The 18940-nt window shown below is 45.4% G+C and overlaps 1 protein-coding gene across 1 annotated transcript in view; it reads right to left on the bottom strand.

Moving 5' to 3' along the window:
* Nucleotides 1-18940, bottom strand: part of LOC119929832 (ubiquitin carboxyl-terminal hydrolase 12-like) — a 74791-nt gene that overhangs the window by 18173 nt on the left and 37678 nt on the right. The window contains exons 2-6 of the mRNA XM_038748146.1: nt 16911-16991; nt 3814-4027; nt 2154-2380; nt 1214-1290; nt 495-578 (exon numbers count right to left, since the gene is read on the bottom strand). Of these exons, the coding sequence (XP_038604074.1) occupies nt 495-578; nt 1214-1290; nt 2154-2380; nt 3814-4027; nt 16911-16991 (683 nt within the window). The remainder of the gene's footprint in view (nt 1-494; nt 579-1213; nt 1291-2153; nt 2381-3813; nt 4028-16910; nt 16992-18940) is intronic.

The following is an 18940-nucleotide window of genomic DNA, read 5'->3' as shown; positions in this document are numbered from 1 at the left end:
ACTCAGTAAATATGACTGATTGGTTGTTTCTGCTGCTCATTTTATTTTATGAGGGGTACAGTGTTGACCCTCTCGGTTTCCCTTATCCTCAAGACGCTTTACCCAAAAAATCAAAGACCAAATGTTTGGCCCTCAGCGAGAGGGCATGTCCCCTGCTTCACAATGGATAATCTAAGCCAGGGTTTAAGAGTGATAGTCTCGTAACGGTCCCGGCCCTTCCTAAAGGAGCTTCTAGTCACGTAGGCAGGAATGGGAATTTGCACTGAAGGTTACTTCCTCTGAGCAAGGGTCAGCGATGAAGATACACCTGGGAATCGTCAGGTTTCCGGCCCACTCATTCCACCATGCTGAGCCGTCTGATGCCTTGGTGAGAAGGATACCCTCCCTACTCTCGTCTGGGACGGAGAAAGGTGGATCCTTGGCCTCACGCCTCTCTCTCTCTCCCCTCCCATTCTCCCGGGAGACAGAACTGCCCCCTCTGTGCCCAAACTCACCTCTTCTGTGCTTCCTGTTTACTGCGACACTGCTCACAGTAGTATTTGTATTCGCTGCATAGAGTTTCAGTGTTACTGAACCCCCTGTGGGAATCAGAGCGAAAGCAATACAAATCACAAACGGAGGCTGGGGCTCAGGGGAAAAAGCCAAATCACTGAGGTGGCGGCTGGCATCTGGGGCCTCTCTGATCAAGGTGAGGTGGGCAATTTTACCCTCCTGGCTCCTACAGCTCTACCCGTGGGAGGGTGGGCATTGCTTTTCGTTTATAATCGTCATTACTTTGCACGCAGTAAGCGCCCTGGGAGTCAGTGAAGCCGAGGGAGTCGGCAGGAGAAATGTCAGGCAGCAGATGGATTGGCCCGACGGGGGCGGGCAGAGCAACCCAAATAGAGGCTCTGTTTTATGGAAAGGCCAGTTTGGCTTCCAGAAAAATGGCTATGAGGACACGAGCCTGTAAATACCCTTCCCGAAGAATAGTGCTCGTTAAATGATTAGAGAACACCAATTAGGCATTTACTGAATGGGCGGGTTCCCGGATAGCACGGTCACTCTGAAAGCAGCCAAATTTGCCCCGACCTGTAAGCCAGGCTCTCGGGGAGATAGGTATAGTGGGGCATTCACCACAGCACAGCTCTAACTGGCTACGTGGGATGATGGTGGGGGCGGTGAGGGGGAAGAGAGAAGAACGAGGAAGGTACGCAAATGAGTTCTCAATTACCTCAAGCAGTGTGTGATGGAAGTATTTTGTTCCACATCGACAGAAAGATCCAGAAAGTCCTCGTCTTTGCTACTCACCTTGAGGGGCAAGACACATGAACAAAGAAAAAAGGTTTTCAAAAAACAGTTTCACCTCGGGTAGGTTTATAACCTCTTTTAGGTTCTAATAGGCTACGGTTGTCCTCTCAAGGAAGTGGCTTCAGAAATCCCATTCAATGATTTAAAAGAAAAAAAAAATCTGGAGCTCCTGCCATGCTGAACAGCAGCAGTCAACCGATCAATCAATCAATGGGGTTTACTGAGAGCTTACTACACTAAGCGCTTGGGAGCTCAAATCCCAAACTTGGAGGAAGGATGAATGGGAAAGAGACGCTGGGTCATCTAGGCCGGACAACACTGTTTCTAGGCTGTTCATTCATTTATTCATTCAATCAGATTGTATTTACTGAGAGCTTACTGTGTGCACAGCGCTGTACTGAGTGGTTGGAAAGCACAATTCAGCAATAGAGACAATCCCTGCCCGCAATGGGCTGTTGGTTCGCCAGCCACAAAGAGGGTTCGAGGACTATGGTTCATAGGGAGTCTTTGTGTGGCTATAGCTTCCCTTGACTTAAAAAGGAAATGCCGCAAACCACGAGACCATAAGCTCCTTGACGCCCAGCCCAACTCGACTGCCTTGTATGCTTAGTAAAGAGCTCCACACACATTAAACTCTCAATAGATACCACTGATTGAGAGGACTTTTCCCCTTAAAAATGCTCAAAAAGGCACTCTCAACTGTGCAGAAGGCAGACACAGAAGACAACCACAATGTTAACATCATTAGGTCTCTAACACATGCTCAGTGGTTTCCAGGAACAGAAAATGCACCTCAAGAGGGCTTGCTTATTCCTTTACTCTAAGACGCACCCCGAAAGCGGTTTCACCGGTTTGCTACGTACAGATTCACAATTGAGACATCTGGTCTCATTGGTTAGTGTTCCTTGGAAGATATCATGGACCCACGTCGATTCTGTCTTGTCACTTTCCTCACACTCGGTGCTTCCGTTCTGGAGTCTGCCGTTCTGCTTCTCTTGCTTCTTCTCTTCTTGCAAGAGGTCGGCAATAGTGTTCAATAGGTAGTTGAGGAACTCGTGTGCATCTTGCTGCATGTAATTGTCAAACAACTCTGAAAGTGAAACGTGAGAAACGGCGTGAGGCGGCAGTCTGAAAATCTATTTGCTCTAGGGGACTAAGCGCTGCACGGATTTCGCCACAGAGAAGTTTGTGTTTCTTGAGCAACTGGTTTTTAGTTTCCTTGGACTTTAAAGGGGGAAGAATTCCTTCACCAGCCTCTAGATGGGGTGAATGGATGGCTGGAAAACTGGAAGACTTGTATTTTGTTCCTAGAGGTCGTAAATTCCGGAGTTCATTTTGACTTGGGAAAGCAATGAATGTTGAAGTCGACAGCCTAGAATCTCTGAAAGCCGTCAGTCGTGTCAAAATTTGGATTGACCCTGAAAAACTCTGAGAGCTTCTAATGACTGTGACCCTATATATATGTATATATGTTTGTACATATTTTTTTACTCTATTTATTTATTTATTTATTTAATTTATTTCTACATATCTGTTCTATTTTATTTTGTTAGTATGTTTGGTTTTGTTCTCTGTCTCCCCCTTTTAGACTGTGAGCCCACTGTTGGGTAGGGACTGTCTCTATATGTTGCCAATTTGTACTTCCCAAGCGCTTAGTACAGTGCTCTGCACATAGTAAGTGCTCAATAAATACGATTGATGATGATGATGATGATGATGATGACTGTGGGAGCTGTTAAGTGCTTACTCTCCAGCTAGAAAGCTAGCTCTCTTCCTCCCTTCAAGGCCCTACTGAGAGCTCACCTCCTCCAGGAGGCCTTCCCAGACTGAGCCCCTTCCTTCCTCTCCCCTTCGTCCCCCTCTTCATCCCCCCCATCTTACCTACTTCCCTTCCCCACAGCACCTGTATATATGTATATATGTTTGTACATATTTATTACTCTATTTTATTTGTACATATCTATTCTATTTATTTTATTTTGTTAGTATGTTTGGTTTTGTTCTCTGTCTCCCCCTTTTAGACTGTGAGCCCACTGTTGGGTAGGGACTGTCTCTAAATGTTGCCAACTTGTACTTCCCAAGCGCTTAGTACAGTGCTCTGCACACAGTAAGCGCTCAATAAATATGATTGATTGATTGATTACTCTGTGCCAAGCACTGTGCTAAGCTCTGGGGGAGATATAAGATCATCAGATCGGTCACAGTCCCTGTCCCACATGGGGCTCCAGTCTAAGTAGGAGGGAAAATAGGTATTTACTCCCCATTTTACAGATGACAAAACTGAAGCACAAAGAAGTTGGAGGTGACTTGCCCAAGGCCACACAGCAGGCAAATGGCAGAGCCAGAATTAGAACCCAGGTCCTTGGACTCCCTCCACTAGACCGTTCTGTTTCCCAAGAAGTGACATTTCAAATGTTTTGCAAGCAGCGACATTACAGGAAAATAAAATCTTCGAGCAGCCTAAACCTTTGGGCTACCATGGGTCTGGCCGGTTACGATTCCTCGAGCTACAGGGTTGATTACCATTTTCTTTCCTCAGTCGGGAGATAAACTTTTTGGGTGGTATGACACCCACTTTCTTCTTCTGAGTGGCAATGCTGTTGAAGAGGTCAGAGAGGCACGTGAGAAGGCTCTCCTTCTTCCGAGGCTGGACCTTGTACGCCAAAACTTTTTCCCGAAACGGACGACAAAAATAAAGTGCCTGTAGGACTGAATTGCAGTAGCAGGTATTCCCAAACTAGTTAAAATGCAAGGGGAGAGAGAGAAAGAGAGAGAGGAAGGAAAAAGTTAGCTTTTGATCTAGAAATGTCACTGTTCATTTGCACATAACAGAGCACAGACTTATCCTGCATCTCTTGGCAGAGAAGATCACATTTCCCAAACATTTCCTCATTCATTTTCACCAATCCTGCGAGAAGAATTGATGCTAACCCCATCAGAGTCTCCACTATCCATAGCTGACCATCAGGCTATGGATTATGCATCTCCTTTACTTTCCTTCTTTCCAGTTCAGCTTTCTAGGAATTTTCCTTTTCTGTATTAACCGTGGGTGAAGAAAGAGGAGACAAAATTCCAACAAGCGAGTGAGCAAGCGGCCCTTAGAAGGGCTTGGTACAGGAAGGAGGGAAGGCTTCTGGAGGATTGCAAGTGTTTTTTCGACCATCAGTGGATTTTACTTAATCACGCTCTCCCTCGGTCTCCATTAGAATGGATCCATGGATGGTCACCTGTCGAATTGGTTGGAAAAAGAAATTGGGCTCAGAGACATCAAAAATGTCTTATTTAAAGTCAGCCAAAGTCACTGAAAGAACTGGGAAGACACCATTCATTCATTCATTCAATCGTATTTATTGAGTGCTTACTGTGTGCAGAGCACTGTACTAAGCGCTTGGGAAGTACAAGTTGGCAACATATAGAGACGGTCCCTACCCAACAATGGGCTCACAGTCTAGAAGGGGGAGACAGACAGCAAAACGAAACATGTGTACAGTTTTCAAGTCATCATAATAACCACTCCGGTTCATACTCCAATCACCACATTAGGCAACAGGAAATTTGCTTTTCCTTAAAAAGAAAAATCAGTCCACAAGGGCCTTGCGTTCTGCTAATTTGGCTACAAGATAACAGCGTGTTTCAAATAAAAGTGACAAGAATAGCCTTCTAATCTGTGTTAATTGCAATTGTTCGGTCAAGTTCTGACCCCAAATGGGTTATGATGCAGGACCACTGGGCTAGGTCTGGGCAGCTGGGAGAAGAGAGTACTGGGGAAGAAAAAATAAAATATGAGGAGGGAAACCCCCGGTTTCCACAACTGAAGCTGTTCCTGGAAATGCTGCTGTTGTTGTATTGTACTCTCCCTGCTGTACTGTAGTCTCCCAAGTGCTTAGTACAGTGCTTTGCACCAGTAAGCGCTCAATAAATACAGCTGAAGGAACGAATGAATGAAAATGCACATTCAGGACTGTGGAGTGGTATCTTGGCAAGGCCCCGGTGGGCATCGGTTGCGTCTGGCCAAGGGTCTAGGTGGCAGCGAATGTGTCTGTTATATTGTACACTCCCAAGCACTTAACACAGTGCTCTGTACACAGTAAGTGCTCAATTAATATGACTGAGTGACTATGGTTCTGCTGCATTCACCATCACGTCAGAGGTTTAAGTCACCTAACTTCTCTGTGCCTCAGTTCCCCCTCCTGCAAAATGGGGATTCAATATCTGTTCTCCTCCTACTTGGACCTTGAGCCCCATGTGGGACCTAATTATCTTGTATTGAACCCACTGCTTAGCACATAGTAAGCGCTTAACAAATACCACAATTATTATTATTTATTATTACCGGCACAGGGCCAGAGTGTTTCTTCCTGACGGTACAGAAATTCTAAATGTTCGAGAGGTCGCGGGGAGGGCTTGAGATTTATGTGCTCTCAGCCGGAGCACCAGAGTCTCCTCCTGTGTACTGCTGTGGGAATTCTGTGCCAAGTTCTCCCAAGACGCTAACACCGGATGGGAGCCTGGCCCTCGGAAATGACTTTGAAGACTTTGTGTTCACATCGCGCCCCTCCAAACACACTCTCGACTGCTCTCCGAAAAACAAGCCCCAGACTTAAAAGGGGCAGTTGCCTCACACCTGTCCTAGCCGGACGTCAGGGGTCTTGAGGAGACACTATCCGGAGCTGAGACGCTTCCCAGACTGTTCCGTGAGGGAAGAAAAAGAATTTGATTGCTGCTAAATCCAAGACTTTCTGCAAGTTGAGCGGAAGACTTGATCGTTCCCGCTGACTTCCTTTCCACTGTTTGTACTAACGCCTTCAATCTACTCTTCAGTGACTGATTAATTCTGTTACTGAGAAGGACACATGACAACACTGTTTTTACGTGTGTTACTACTTGAGTGCTAACCCATGAAAATATATCCCCTTTTCTTCCGATCTGTAATTCATTTTAGTGTCTGTTGTCCCCACTAGATTGCAGGGATCATGTTGACTCTTTCGTAATGCTACAAGCGCTTCATCAATCAATGGTACTTACTGAGTGCTTACTAAGTGGAGTGCACTGTACTAAGCGCTTGGGAGAGGACAATAAGACAAAGTTGACAGACACATTCTCTGCCCACAACGAGCTTATAATTTGCCAACGGTCGGTGTTCGTTAAACTATTAGTAGGTGCCCCTGTCTAGGACGGGGACTATGTCCCATAGGGTTGACCTTTATCTACCCCAGTGCTTGGCACATAGTAAGCCCTTAAAAGTACCACAATTATTATTATTATTACTACTACTTTTATTATCGTTATAGAACTATTTTGTTGGATACTCAAGCATTCTGTGATTTTTTTTTCTAGAAACAGAATGAATGTGAAAATTCAGTGGTGGAATGATAACCGCTTAAAATGGTGCTTAGGGGCAGTTACAAGAATTGGGCATAATTACTCTAACAATTACAGGTTAACAGATGATTTGCTGATGGCAAGAATGAATATGAAATTCGTTTCAAGGCTTAAAAAGTCAACCTCCTCCTTCTAAAAATCAATTCAACCTCCTCCTCCTAAAATCAATTTTGAGTACCGTGCACACTAAAAACCAGGCCACTTGCGTACAATGCCCCTTTCCTACTATGCATCTGGGACCGGAAGGTGTATGTGGCGTGAGAAACTCCGGTCCTTTTAAGTGGAAAACTATATTCAGGGGAACATTTAAAAATGCCAAAGCATTTTGGAAATAAAAAAGGTGGGAAATCTGTGAGAAAGCTGCCCTCTCTCACCAAAAGAGCAGTGAATCAGAATTTGCACCCACATAATGCCTTTCATATACGCAATTTAGAAACAGCCCCAGGTTCTTACGGCTGTCATGGCCTTCCAGTATTCTCTAATTTTAAAAGTGGGAAACCAGAATCCAGGTCAAGGACTTATCTGAAATGATACGATAAAGCCACAGACCAAACTGGAATCGAAGCCGGTCATGCTTCAGGCTCACAGCTCACTCAAACCTCTTTTCTCCAACTCAGTAGGTCGCTGATTAATTTTAGGGTGAGTGTGGAGGCGTTTTTCCCTACAAAATCAAGTGGCCTGTTAAAAAAATTATTAGGTCTGACCAGAAAGTTCCAATTTATTTCACACTCCCTTTGCCACTGAAATGATGACAGGTTGCCTTTGATAAGTTGCAGGAGTTTGGAAGCTAAATTTCCTGAGAAAAACTGGCCTGGGAACAGCATGAGATTGCAGCGGATTTTTATTTCCTCAATTCCGTGGTATCTAATGGACTTGCCCGAAACTTTGCTAAACTCGTGAGCGGACTTTTCAAATACTGCCCACTGAGCATTCCAAATGCGGGACTGAGGAAAGGTTAGACCTTATCGGAGTTTGGGAGGAAATTTCAAATTACAAGAGGGTGCTATGGATTCCGGATTCACTAAATCAAATGTACAGAGCTCCTTCTTAAAATCCACCATTAACAGAAAGATGAGGGTTAAGAAAGTTGCGGTCAGTGTCTAATTCTTCCCTCCCTGGGGTTTAATCAGCATCCTGGAGCACACTATCTGAAACGAAACCCAGCTGTGGGAGTCTTCTACATCAATCAATGGTATCTACTGAGCGCTTACTGCGTGCAGAGCACTCAGGAGAGGATGGTGAGACGGACTTGGCAGGCGGGTTCCCTGCCCACCACGAGCTTCCCATCTACATCCAGGCCTCTCTCACTTTTCCCTGAAGTTCGATCAGAGAAAAGGCAATCAGTCAATCAATGGTACTTAGGGAAGCAGCGTGGCTCAGTGGAAAGAGCACGGGCTTTGGAATCAGAGGTCATGGGTTCAAATCCTGGCTTCGCCAATTGTCAGCTGTGTGACCTTGGGCAAGTCACTTAACTTCTCTGGGCCTCAGTTACCTCACCTGTAAAATGGGGATTAAGATTATGAGCCCCACGTGGGACAACCTGATCAATCGTATTTATTGAGCACTTACTGTGTGCAGAGCACTGTACTAAGCGCTTGGGAAGTACAAGTTGACAACATATAGAGACAGTCCCTACCCAACAGTGGGCTCACAGTCTAGAAGGGGGAGACAGAGAACAAAACCAAACATACTAACAAAATAAAATAAATAGAATAGATAGGTACAAGTAAAATAAATCAATCAATAAATAATAATAAATAAATAATAAATCAATCAATAAATAGTCTTGCTACTCTTGTACTCTCCTAAGTGTTTAGCACAGTATTTAGGAGGTGCTCAGTAACTATTATAAATGTATATGCTTTGTAACCTCCCCAGTGCTTAGAACAGTGCTTTGCACATAGTGAGTGCTTAATAAATGCTATCATTATTACTTATTGAGTGCCTACAGGAGGCAGATGCAGTACTGAGGGCTGGAGAGAGCCCAACAGAGGTAGAAGATATGACCCCTGCCCTCATTGGGCTTACAGTCTAGCAGGGGAGACAGACGTAAAACGGTCGGGTTGGAGGAGGAGACTGGAAAGATGGATATGCGGATGAATACGGCACAGACGGGGAGCTCTCTCAGGACGGAAGCATCCCTGCTTGGGCTCCTTGGAGCCCAGCCTAAGGAGGGCTGGGGGCGGAGGAGCGGAGAAGTCACTCAGTCAATCGTACTTACTGAGCACTTACTGTGCTAATTTAGTAATCCCGGCTCCGCCACATGTCTGCTGTGTGACCTTGGACAAGTCACTTAACTTCTCTGAGCCTCAGTTACCTCATCTGTAAAATGGGGATTAAGAGTGTGAGCCCCATGTGGGACAACCTGATCACTTTGTATCCCCCCAAGCACTTAGAACAGTGCTTTGCACATAGTAAGCGCTTAACAAATGCCAACATTATTATTAGTAGTAGTAGTAGTAACTGTACTAAGCATTTGGGAGAGTACGATACGACAACATGGAGAAGCAGCGTGTCTTGGTTGACAGAGGATGGGACTGGGAGTCAGAACGACCTGGATTCTAATCCCAGCTCTGCCAAGTGTCTGCTGTGTGACCCTGGGCAAGTCCCTTAACTTCTCTGGGCCTCAGTTGCCTCATCTGTAAAATGGGGATTAAGAGTGTGACACCCCCATGTGGAACAGAGACTGTGTCCCTCCTGATTTACTTGTATCTACCCCTGCGCTTACAACAGTGCTTGGCACATAGTAAGCGCTTAACAAGTACCATAATATAACAGATACATTCCCTGCCCCCAATAGTTTGTGGTCTAGAGGGATGAGAACAATAATAGGTAAAAACAACTGTGATACTTGTTAACCGCTTAGCATGGCGTAGCGTACAAAGCACAGGCCTCAGGGTCAGAAGGTCATGGTTCTCATGCCAGTTCCGCCACTTGTCTGCTGTGTGACCTTGGACAAGTCACTTCACTTCTCTGTGCCTCAGATACCTGATCTGGAAAATGGGGATTAAGACTGTGGGCCCCATGTGGGGCAGGGACTGTGTCCAATCTGATTAACTGTGTCCCCTCCCCATTCCCCCGGCGTTACCTCCTTCCCCTCCTCACAGCACCTGCATATATGTATATATGTTTGTACGTATTTATTACTCCATTTATTTTATTTGTACATATTTATTCTATTTATTTTATTTTGTTAATATGTTCTGTCTTCTTGTCTGTCTCCCAGTTCTAGACTGTGAGCCCGCTGTTGGGTAGGGACCATCTCTATATGTTGCCAACTTGTACTTCCCAAGCGCTTAGTACAGTGCTCTGCACACAGTAAGCATTCAATAAATACAATTGAATGAAATGAATGAATGAATGAACTTGTATCTATCCCAGCACTTACAACAGCTGGTGGCACATAGTAATTATTAATTATTATTATTGACCACCTACTGTGTGCCAAGCACTGGACTCGGGAGAGGACAAATGAGTTTAAAGATATGATCTCTGCTTTCATGGAGTTTCCACTTTAGTGGGGAAGATCGACAACGAAAATCACAGAGATAAGGAAGAGGAGAATGGCAAGTCAGCCGTGTGCATAAGTAAGTGCTTAATTGGTAAAGAGTTGATATGAACAGAAGCATTATGGTTGCAAGTAATAATAATCACAATAATGGCATTTATTAAGTGCTTACTATGTGCAAAGCACTGTTCTAAACGCTGGGGAGGATACAAGGTGATCTGGTTGTCCCACGGGGGTGCTCACAGTCTTAATCTCCACTTTACAGATGAGGTAACGGTGGCCCAGAGAAGTGAAGTGACTGGCCCAAAGTCACACAGCTGACAAGTGGCGGAGCTGGGATCTGAACCCACGACCTCTGACTCCAAAGCCCGGGGCTCTTTCCACTGAGCCAAGCTACTTCTCAAGTACCCAAGGGCTGAGGAGGTAGCTGGGAGAACAAAAAACTGATTGAGGAAAACCTCCCTTAAGAGATGGATTTCAGAAAGGCTTCGAAGATGGGGAGAGCCAGGGTCTGGCAGATTTGAAGCGGGAGGGGGATTCCAGGTGGGTGGTGGGGTACAAGAAGGGGGACAGAAGTGAGAGCGACGTCAACAAGGAACAGTGAACAGCCTAGCTTGAGAGGAACCAAGAGTGCGAGCTGGGGTGCAGTGGGAGAAGAGAGTGGATAAGAAGGAAATATTGATTGACTGCGGATTAAATCCCAGGAGAAAGGACGCTCTGACTAAAGTAATGTAATACATCGTTGACTCTCTACACCCTCGGATGGAAAAGTCAGGAAACGTTTCCAAGGAAAGTATTCCAAACTGGATTCTTTGGCAGGAACTGAGATCCCCAAAGACGCTGCAATAGGAAACGGCTGGATCCCCTCCGCAGATAGACCATTTCTGTCCTTGTAAGTGTTGCAAGTGGGTGGAAAAAAGGGCTATTTTTAGTAACCCATAGTCTTTGCTCCCTGCTATTCACTGCTCTCCTATTTATAGTCCAATAGAACATGCCTTCCATTTTTCCCATTACTGGTGCAAACCTCAGAAGCTTATAAACAACTAACAGAACACTTGAGGAAGATGGCTCAGTAGTCTTACGTTGTCTGGTGTCCGAGAACACAATATTCTATGGAAAAATATAAAAATCAATTAAGTCTAATTCAGTTCTCGGTGTGCTGCCCGGGGCAAACGATGTTCGAGTAATCGTGTTAGGCCTCTGGAAATTGAATAAGTGTGCTTCATCCCAGAAGTCCATTTTCCCACTCCACTGCCAAAAATGTGCTTCATCAGCTCATAGGACGAAGAGAGGTGGGACGGGACGGGGGGCTGGAGGGTGTGGAGGGGAAGGGGGGTGTCACTGTTCAGTGGCTCAAGCAAATCTCCCCACTCCCAAGGGGCTAAATGTTGCTAACAGTGAACCTTAGCTGCCCTGGTAGAAACCAGAGGATGCAGGACATAAAATAAGCCTTTACCTGCATCTCCCCAGTGCTTAGAACAGTGCTTGCCTATAAGCACTAAGAGCAGGAAGCATTTAAATCTAATACTAAGAATATTCAAATCCAAGTCTCCGTTTGTTGTTTTCTGTAGAATGAATGACAAAGGGAGGGAGATGTCACCCATTTTTGTACAAATGAGGGATAAGTAGCCCCTCAAACTTTGGGAAAGGGACCAGCGAGAAGAAACATCAGACCCTAAACAGGAGTCCCATCTAAAAGTCTTCAGAATAGGCTAATTATTTTTACGTTCCTTCCAAGGGGCCCATTTTCTCTACATCCCGAATCCCCCAGGAAGATCAAATTCTGTGGCCCTACTTCAAATTTCTAAAAAGGATTCTATGGTCTCATCCCCAATACCGAGATCTGATTTTTTTTTTTTAAATGGTATTTGTTAGGCTCTTATTATATGCCAAGCACTGTACTAAGCATTGGGATAGGTATAAGATAATTAGGCTGGACATGGCCCCTGTCCCAAATGGAGCTCAAAGTCTAAGTTAGAAGAATTCTACAGCTATTTTACCCCACTTGGACTCCACACCCAAACTATCTTCTCCGGACACACAAATCGATGGCCTCACAAATCGATGACCTCAACTCCCTTGTTCTTCTGTCCCTCCACCAGTCACACACTATTAACCGCTGCTCCTCCTCCCTTCCCCATCACCGACTCCCTCCCTCTGCTCCACCCCCCTCCCCGCCCCACAGCACTGGTGTATACATGTACATGTTTATTGTTCTATTTATTTTACTAATGATGTGTATATACCTGCAATTCTATTGATTTATATTGATGCTATTGATGGCTGTCTACTTGATTTGTTGTCTGTCTTCCCCCCTTCTAGACTGTGAGCCCGTTGTTGGGTAGAGATCGTCTCTGTTGCCGAACTACTTTCCAAGCGCTTAGTACAGTGCTCTGCACATGGTAAGCGCTCAATACATACGACTGAATGAACAAATATTACCCCTCAACCCTGGATCACCTCCACAATATGCTTCCTCTGCTCCTGTACCTGAGCTGTGGAACACTACTGGCAGAAATCCAGATACATTTCTTACCTTGCTCACCTTAAATTCATTCCTATCTGCTTCAATTAAGCCTTCTCCACTGCCTGATAACAATAAGTCTCCTTCCAAATTCACTTCCACACCCAACCCCCACCAGCTCTTCTAGATAGTTAGCTCCCTTTTCAAACCTCCTGTTTCCTCAACCCCACCACTTCTTTCCCCTACTGACCTGGCCACATATGTCATCAACAAAATTGAAACCATCAGGTGGGATCTCTCTAAAACCTCCTCTCCTTTCCAACCTCCCCCGCCGGCCACCCTCTTCAATTCTCCCTGTAGAGTAACTCAAGATGTGATCTCTCGCCTCCTCTCTAAATCTACCCCCTCCACCTCTGCTTCTGAAACCATCCCTTCATAACTTTTTAAAGCACTCTCCCCCTCCCTTCTTCTCTTCTTGACCGCCACCTTGAAGCGGTCACTTTCCGACGACTTCTTGCCCACTGATTTCAAACATGGTTACGTATCCCCTATTCTAAAAAAAACCCTCCTTTGACCCCATCTCCCTCCTACCATTTCTTTTGAAACTTCTTGAGAGAGTTTACACCTACTGTCTCCTAGATCCCATCCAATCTGGCTTCCGCCCCCTTCAAATCAGAAACCACCCTCTCTAAAATAACCAATGACTTTCTTCTCACCAAATCTGATGGCCTCTGGTCCATCCTAATCCTTCTAAAACCTCTCAGCTGCCCTCAACACTAGACCACCCCTTCTCCTTGAAACTTTACCCCAACTTGGCTTAACTGATGCTGTCCTCTCCTGGTTCTCCTCCCATCTCTCTGACCACTCCTCAGTTTCTTTTGCAGGCTCCTCCTCTGCCTCCCACCCTCTGACAATGGAGGTCCCTCAAGGCTCAGTTCTAGGTTCCCTTCAATTCTTCCGCGGAGAACTAATTTGCTCCCTTGGCTTCAAACACCATGTCTATGCAGATGATCCCCAAATCTACATCTCCAGCCCTGAACTCTCTTCTTACCTGCAATCTCACATTTCCTCCTGCCTTCAGAAATTCTCCACCTGGATGTCCCAAACTAAGCTTGTCCAAAACAGAACACCTTATCTTCCCATCCAAACCAGTCTTTTAGACTGTGAGCCCACTGTTGGGTAGGGACTGTCTCTATATGTTGCCAACTTGTACTTCCCAAGAGCTTAGTACAGTGCTCTGCACACAGTAAGTGCTCAATAAATACAATTGATGATGATGATGATATGTATATATGTTTGTACATATTTATTACTCTATTTATTTTACTTGTACATATCTATTCCATTTATTTTACTTTGTTAGTATGTTTGGTTTTGTTCTCTGTCTCCCCCTTTTAGACTGTGAGACCACTGTTGGGTAGGGACTATCTCTATATGTTGCCAACTTGTACTTCCCAAGCACTTAGTACAGTGCTCTGCACACAGTAAGTGCTCAATAAATACGATTGATTGATTGGTTGATTGTCCTCCTCCTGTCTTTCCCATCACTGTAGACCACACCAAATCCAAATCCTCCAAATCTCACAAGCCCATAACCTTGGCATTGTCCTAGACTCATCTCTCTCATTCCACCCGCACATTCAATCTGTCACCAAATCCTGCCAGTTCAACCTTCACAACAGCACTAAAATCCTCCCTTTCTTCTCCATCCAAATGGCTACTACAATGATCCAAGCACTCGTGGCTCACTGGAAAGAGCACGGGCTCGGGAGTCAGCGATCATGGGTTCAAACCCCGGCTCCGCCAATTGTCAGCTCTGTGACTTTGGGCAAGTCACTTTACTTCTCTGTGCCTCAGTTACCTCATCTGTAAAATGGGGATTAAGACTGTGAGCCCCCCGTGGGATAACCTCATCACCTTGGAACCCTCCCAGCGCTTAGAACAGTGCTTTGCACATAGTAAGTGCTTAATAAATGCCATTATTATTATTATTATTATTCTACTACCCCTATCCTGGCTATTGCATCTGCCACCTCACTGACCTACCTGCTTCCTGCCTCTCTCCACTCTAGTCCACACTTCACTCTGATGCGCGGATCATTTTTCCAAAAAAGTTCAGTTCCTGTCTCCTGACTCATCAAGAACCTCCAGTGGCTCCCATCCACCTCTGCATCTCGTCCACTTCCCTGTCGACCTCTCGCCCACATCCCGTCTTAGGCCTGGAACGCCCTCCCTCCTCATATCAGAAAGACAACTGCTCTCCCCTCCGTCAAATATGATTTAAAGAAAAGAAAGCATCCTCACCGTGGGCTTTAAAGTTCTCAGTCGGCTTACTCACTGTGCCCTGAGCTCGTCTATTCATTCAATCGTATTTATTGAGCGCTTACTGTGTGCAGAGCACTGTACTAAGCGCTTATCTCATGCCCTCCCTCCATATCCGCCAGACCAACACTCTCCCCACTTTTGTTACTGAAGTCACATCTCCTCCACGTGGTCTTCCCCGATTAACCCGTTTCCCCAATGGATCTGTAACTTTGGGTATTTCATATATGCCCCACTCCCAAACCCATGGAATTTAAGTACATATCTTTAAGCTATTATAAATCACATATTTATTTATGCCTCCCCCTCTGGACTGTAAACTCTTTACGGGTAGGGAACATGTCTGCTAATTCTGTTGTACTGTACTCTCCGAAACGCTTAGTACCGTGTTCTGCACATAGTAAACACTCAATAAATACCATTGATCGATTGATTAGATTTAATCTCCATTTTACAAATGAGGAAACTGAGGCCCCGAGAAGTTAGGTGACTTGCCTAAGGTCACACTTCATTAGGCTGAAATGCAAACACTGTGGATAACGAGATGCTTGCGGTGGTGTGAAAAAATGTCCAATGAACCTGGACAGAGGCTCTAGGTTGACATATTTGGAAGAATCCCATCATCTGGAATTTTCCTTTAAATACATGGCAGTCGTCATGACTGTTTTAGATTACATTATAATACAACCGACATAACTCCAAGAGGTAATTCTCAATTAATCAGGGGCTGATGATTCACTCTGTCTTTTCTTCTTCCTCTTGGTGCCATTTCCCTGCTCATCTGAACACTGCCAGAGTGTGGGCAGGAGAAAGACATAGGGGTGAAATTTGACAACGCTGTCAGTTGCTAAGAGATCCTGCACAGGGAAATTAAAAGCTAGAGTGCAGTTCTTTGATTCCATGGACATATCGATGATCCTTTCTCTCCCCCTTATACCAAGACCATTGGAACCCAACTCCCCCGCCATTTTCTGGGTGCAGCCGCAGAAGAAGAGAAGGTGCAGGCCCTTAGACGGTTCTCCAGTTTCTAATGTACATTCTACATCTCTATATGTTGCCGCCTTGTACTTCCCAAGCGCTTAGTACAGTGCTCTGCACACAGTAAGCGCTCAATAAATACGATGGAATGAATGAATGCAGCAAGTGAGACTGGAAGACCAGGAGAGAGAATGAATTGCCCGCTGCTCTAGACTGCAAACTCACCGTGGGCAGGGAACGTGCCTACCAACTCTGTTATACTCTCCCAAGAGCTTAGTACAGTGTTCTGCCCACAGAAAATGCTCAAAATATACCCATGATGGATCAAACACTGCTGCTGCCAGGAGGCTCTGGTTAACAACAAAGGTGGAAAGGTGATCAATGAGTTGAAACAATAGATGCCCTCTGAACTTCCACATTCCTGAGGGATCTGAGGAAATTACAGGATTCCAGAAACAGTGGATTGAGGGAGAAGCCCACCCTACGAGAAGCCCACCCTACGCGTCCACCGCAAAGTTCTTACGGAGAGCTGCGGGTGATTGTTAATATCCGTGTAGAGCAGCAGGACTGTGACGCTCTAATTGTCTTCCAAGTAATCTCCTTCTCCAACACTCAACGGTATTTCCTGAGCGTATGCTGTGTGCAGAGCACTGCCCTAAGCGCTTGGGAGAGTACAATATAACAGAGTTGGTAGGCACGTTCCCTGTCGGCAGTGAATATCTCTGAATACAAGGAGTTTAAGGTCTAGAGGGGCTTACAGGGAGAACAGAGATGAAGACTTTTAAATAAAATGAACATTCGTATACATGTGTTCCAGGAAGCTGAATTTAAATCGCTTCCTACTTTCAATGCCCCCCCACCAAAACCCATGTACAGAGTTCTGATGAAAGAATCTTGTCATTTTCTTGTAAGTAAGTTGAAATAGAAAGTAGCATTTAAAAAAAGCCCCAAAGAAAATATACTCACATTAACCAAGCCAAAGTAATGTTCATTCACAGGAAACTGTTCAGGACCAATCTCTTTTTCCAAAGCAGAGGCATTGGCGCCCTGAGGAGGTAAAAGATATTTTTCCGTTAGGAACAACTTCATCTTATTTTTAATAAAACAAGATTCAATAAGAAAAGCCCACTGGACAGTGACATTATAAAATCAGTCACTCCCCTGACGGTATAAAAAAACACGAGAGCTGAGGATGGAGCTGGGCGTAATTACCCAAATTCCCCGTTCTCGGCTTTTTAAAATAACAGTCCGCATCTTCAGTTGCGATTTCCAACCTCAGAAAATTACTCTTGAGAGGCTCAGAAAATTACTCTTGAGAGGCACAGATGTTTTCCCTTAACAAACACTATCTACAGCCGGCTTTGGAGTCCACTGGATGGCATTTGAGAAGGCCAACAGACTTCCCACGGCAACTTCTAATGTGGATTAATGAACTGGCAAATAGGGAAAAAACCCGATTCAGGGTGATTAAGATACTATTACCCGATATGATATCTTCATTAATTATGACAAGTGCAACTTAGTTTAATTATTGATGGTTACAAGCTGTTTTCTACAACTAGAGAAGCAGCATGGCCTAATGGATAGAGCACGGGCTTGGGATTCAGAAAGACCTGGTTTCTAATCCCAACTTGGCCACTTGTCTGCTGTGTGACCTTGGGCAAGTCACTTCACGTGGCTTAGTGGACAGACCACGGGCCTGAGAGTCAGAGGGTCATTCACACGTAGGAACTTGGGCAAGTCACTTCACTTCTCTGAGCCTCAGTTTCCTCAACTGCAAAATGGGGATTCACTACCTGCTCTCCCTCCTACTTCTATCGTGAGCCCCAGGTGGGACAGGTTCTGCGTCCAACCTGATTAGCTTGTTTCTAGCCCAGTGCTCATCACCATCATCATCAATCGTATTTATTGAGCGCTTACTGTGTGCAGAGCACTGTACTAAGCGCTTGGGAAGTACAAGTTACAAGTTACAAGTACAGTGCTCAGTACAGTGTTAAGGTAAACGCTTAACAGACACCATAAAATAGCCCAAACCCGGAAGAGCAAAGCCCCATCCCTGAGGGGAGCAGAAAGCCTCGACGGTCTTGTTGCTGGATTTGGGGTGGAAAGGTGGAGACCTGGAGACATAAGGAATGGACTGAATCAAGGATTAGCCCTTGGAAGCAGGAATGGACCATTATTTTTACTGATGTTGCTCTCGACCTGCCTCAGACCTACTCTTTTTTCCCCTGTGAGTGTCTGCCCTCCCCTGTTCAGAGTACAGGCCTCCTATAAGCCAGACTGGGACTGAATCACTTTCTCTGGGAGTTTCCTGCGCTTCGCTTCCTGGAAGGAATTAATGGGATCAGTTGATGGGTCGGCCGCCGCCCCGTAGAGAGAGAAAAACAAAACAAATCGCCAGGGCTAAGTCCAGCAACCACTGGGATCATTCCTGGGACAACTGACTCGTGTCCATCTGGGTTCATTCTCACTTTCACCCTGGAGAAGCAGCATGGCTTAATGGATAGCGCACTGGCCTGGGACTCAGAAGGTCATGGGTTTTAATCCCGGCTCCTGGGCCAGTCACTTGACTTCTCTGGGCCTCAGTTACCACATCTGTAAAATGGGGATTACGAGTGGGAGCCCTATGTGGGACAGGGACGGTGTCCAACCTGAGTAATTTGAATCTACCCCTCCCGAGCACTAAGACGTGCTTAACGAACACCCTAATTATTATTATTATTATTATTATTTCACCGTATTGCTCCTCGCTACATTCCCAGTGGCAACAACAGTTCAGAGTCTACAAAGCCCCCGGAGTCTCCCCAGCCGTCCTCCGGCAAATCCGGAAAAGGGCCAGCCGCTTAGGCATGGAGAGAGAGAGAGCCCTTTAATGTGGAAAGAATATTTTGATTATCCCGTGAGAAACAGAACTCAATATGACTAAGGAATAGAAAGAAAAACAGCGACCCTTGTTTTCTTACAGTTTTCAAGAACCAAGTGAGTGACTGTAAAAT

This window comes from Tachyglossus aculeatus, chromosome 6 (assembly GCF_015852505.1).
Source record: "Tachyglossus aculeatus isolate mTacAcu1 chromosome 6, mTacAcu1.pri, whole genome shotgun sequence".
NCBI lineage: Eukaryota > Metazoa > Chordata > Mammalia > Monotremata > Tachyglossidae > Tachyglossus > Tachyglossus aculeatus.
The sequence above is the reverse complement of the archived record's forward strand: the minus strand, read 5'-3'. Positions and strand labels throughout refer to the sequence as shown.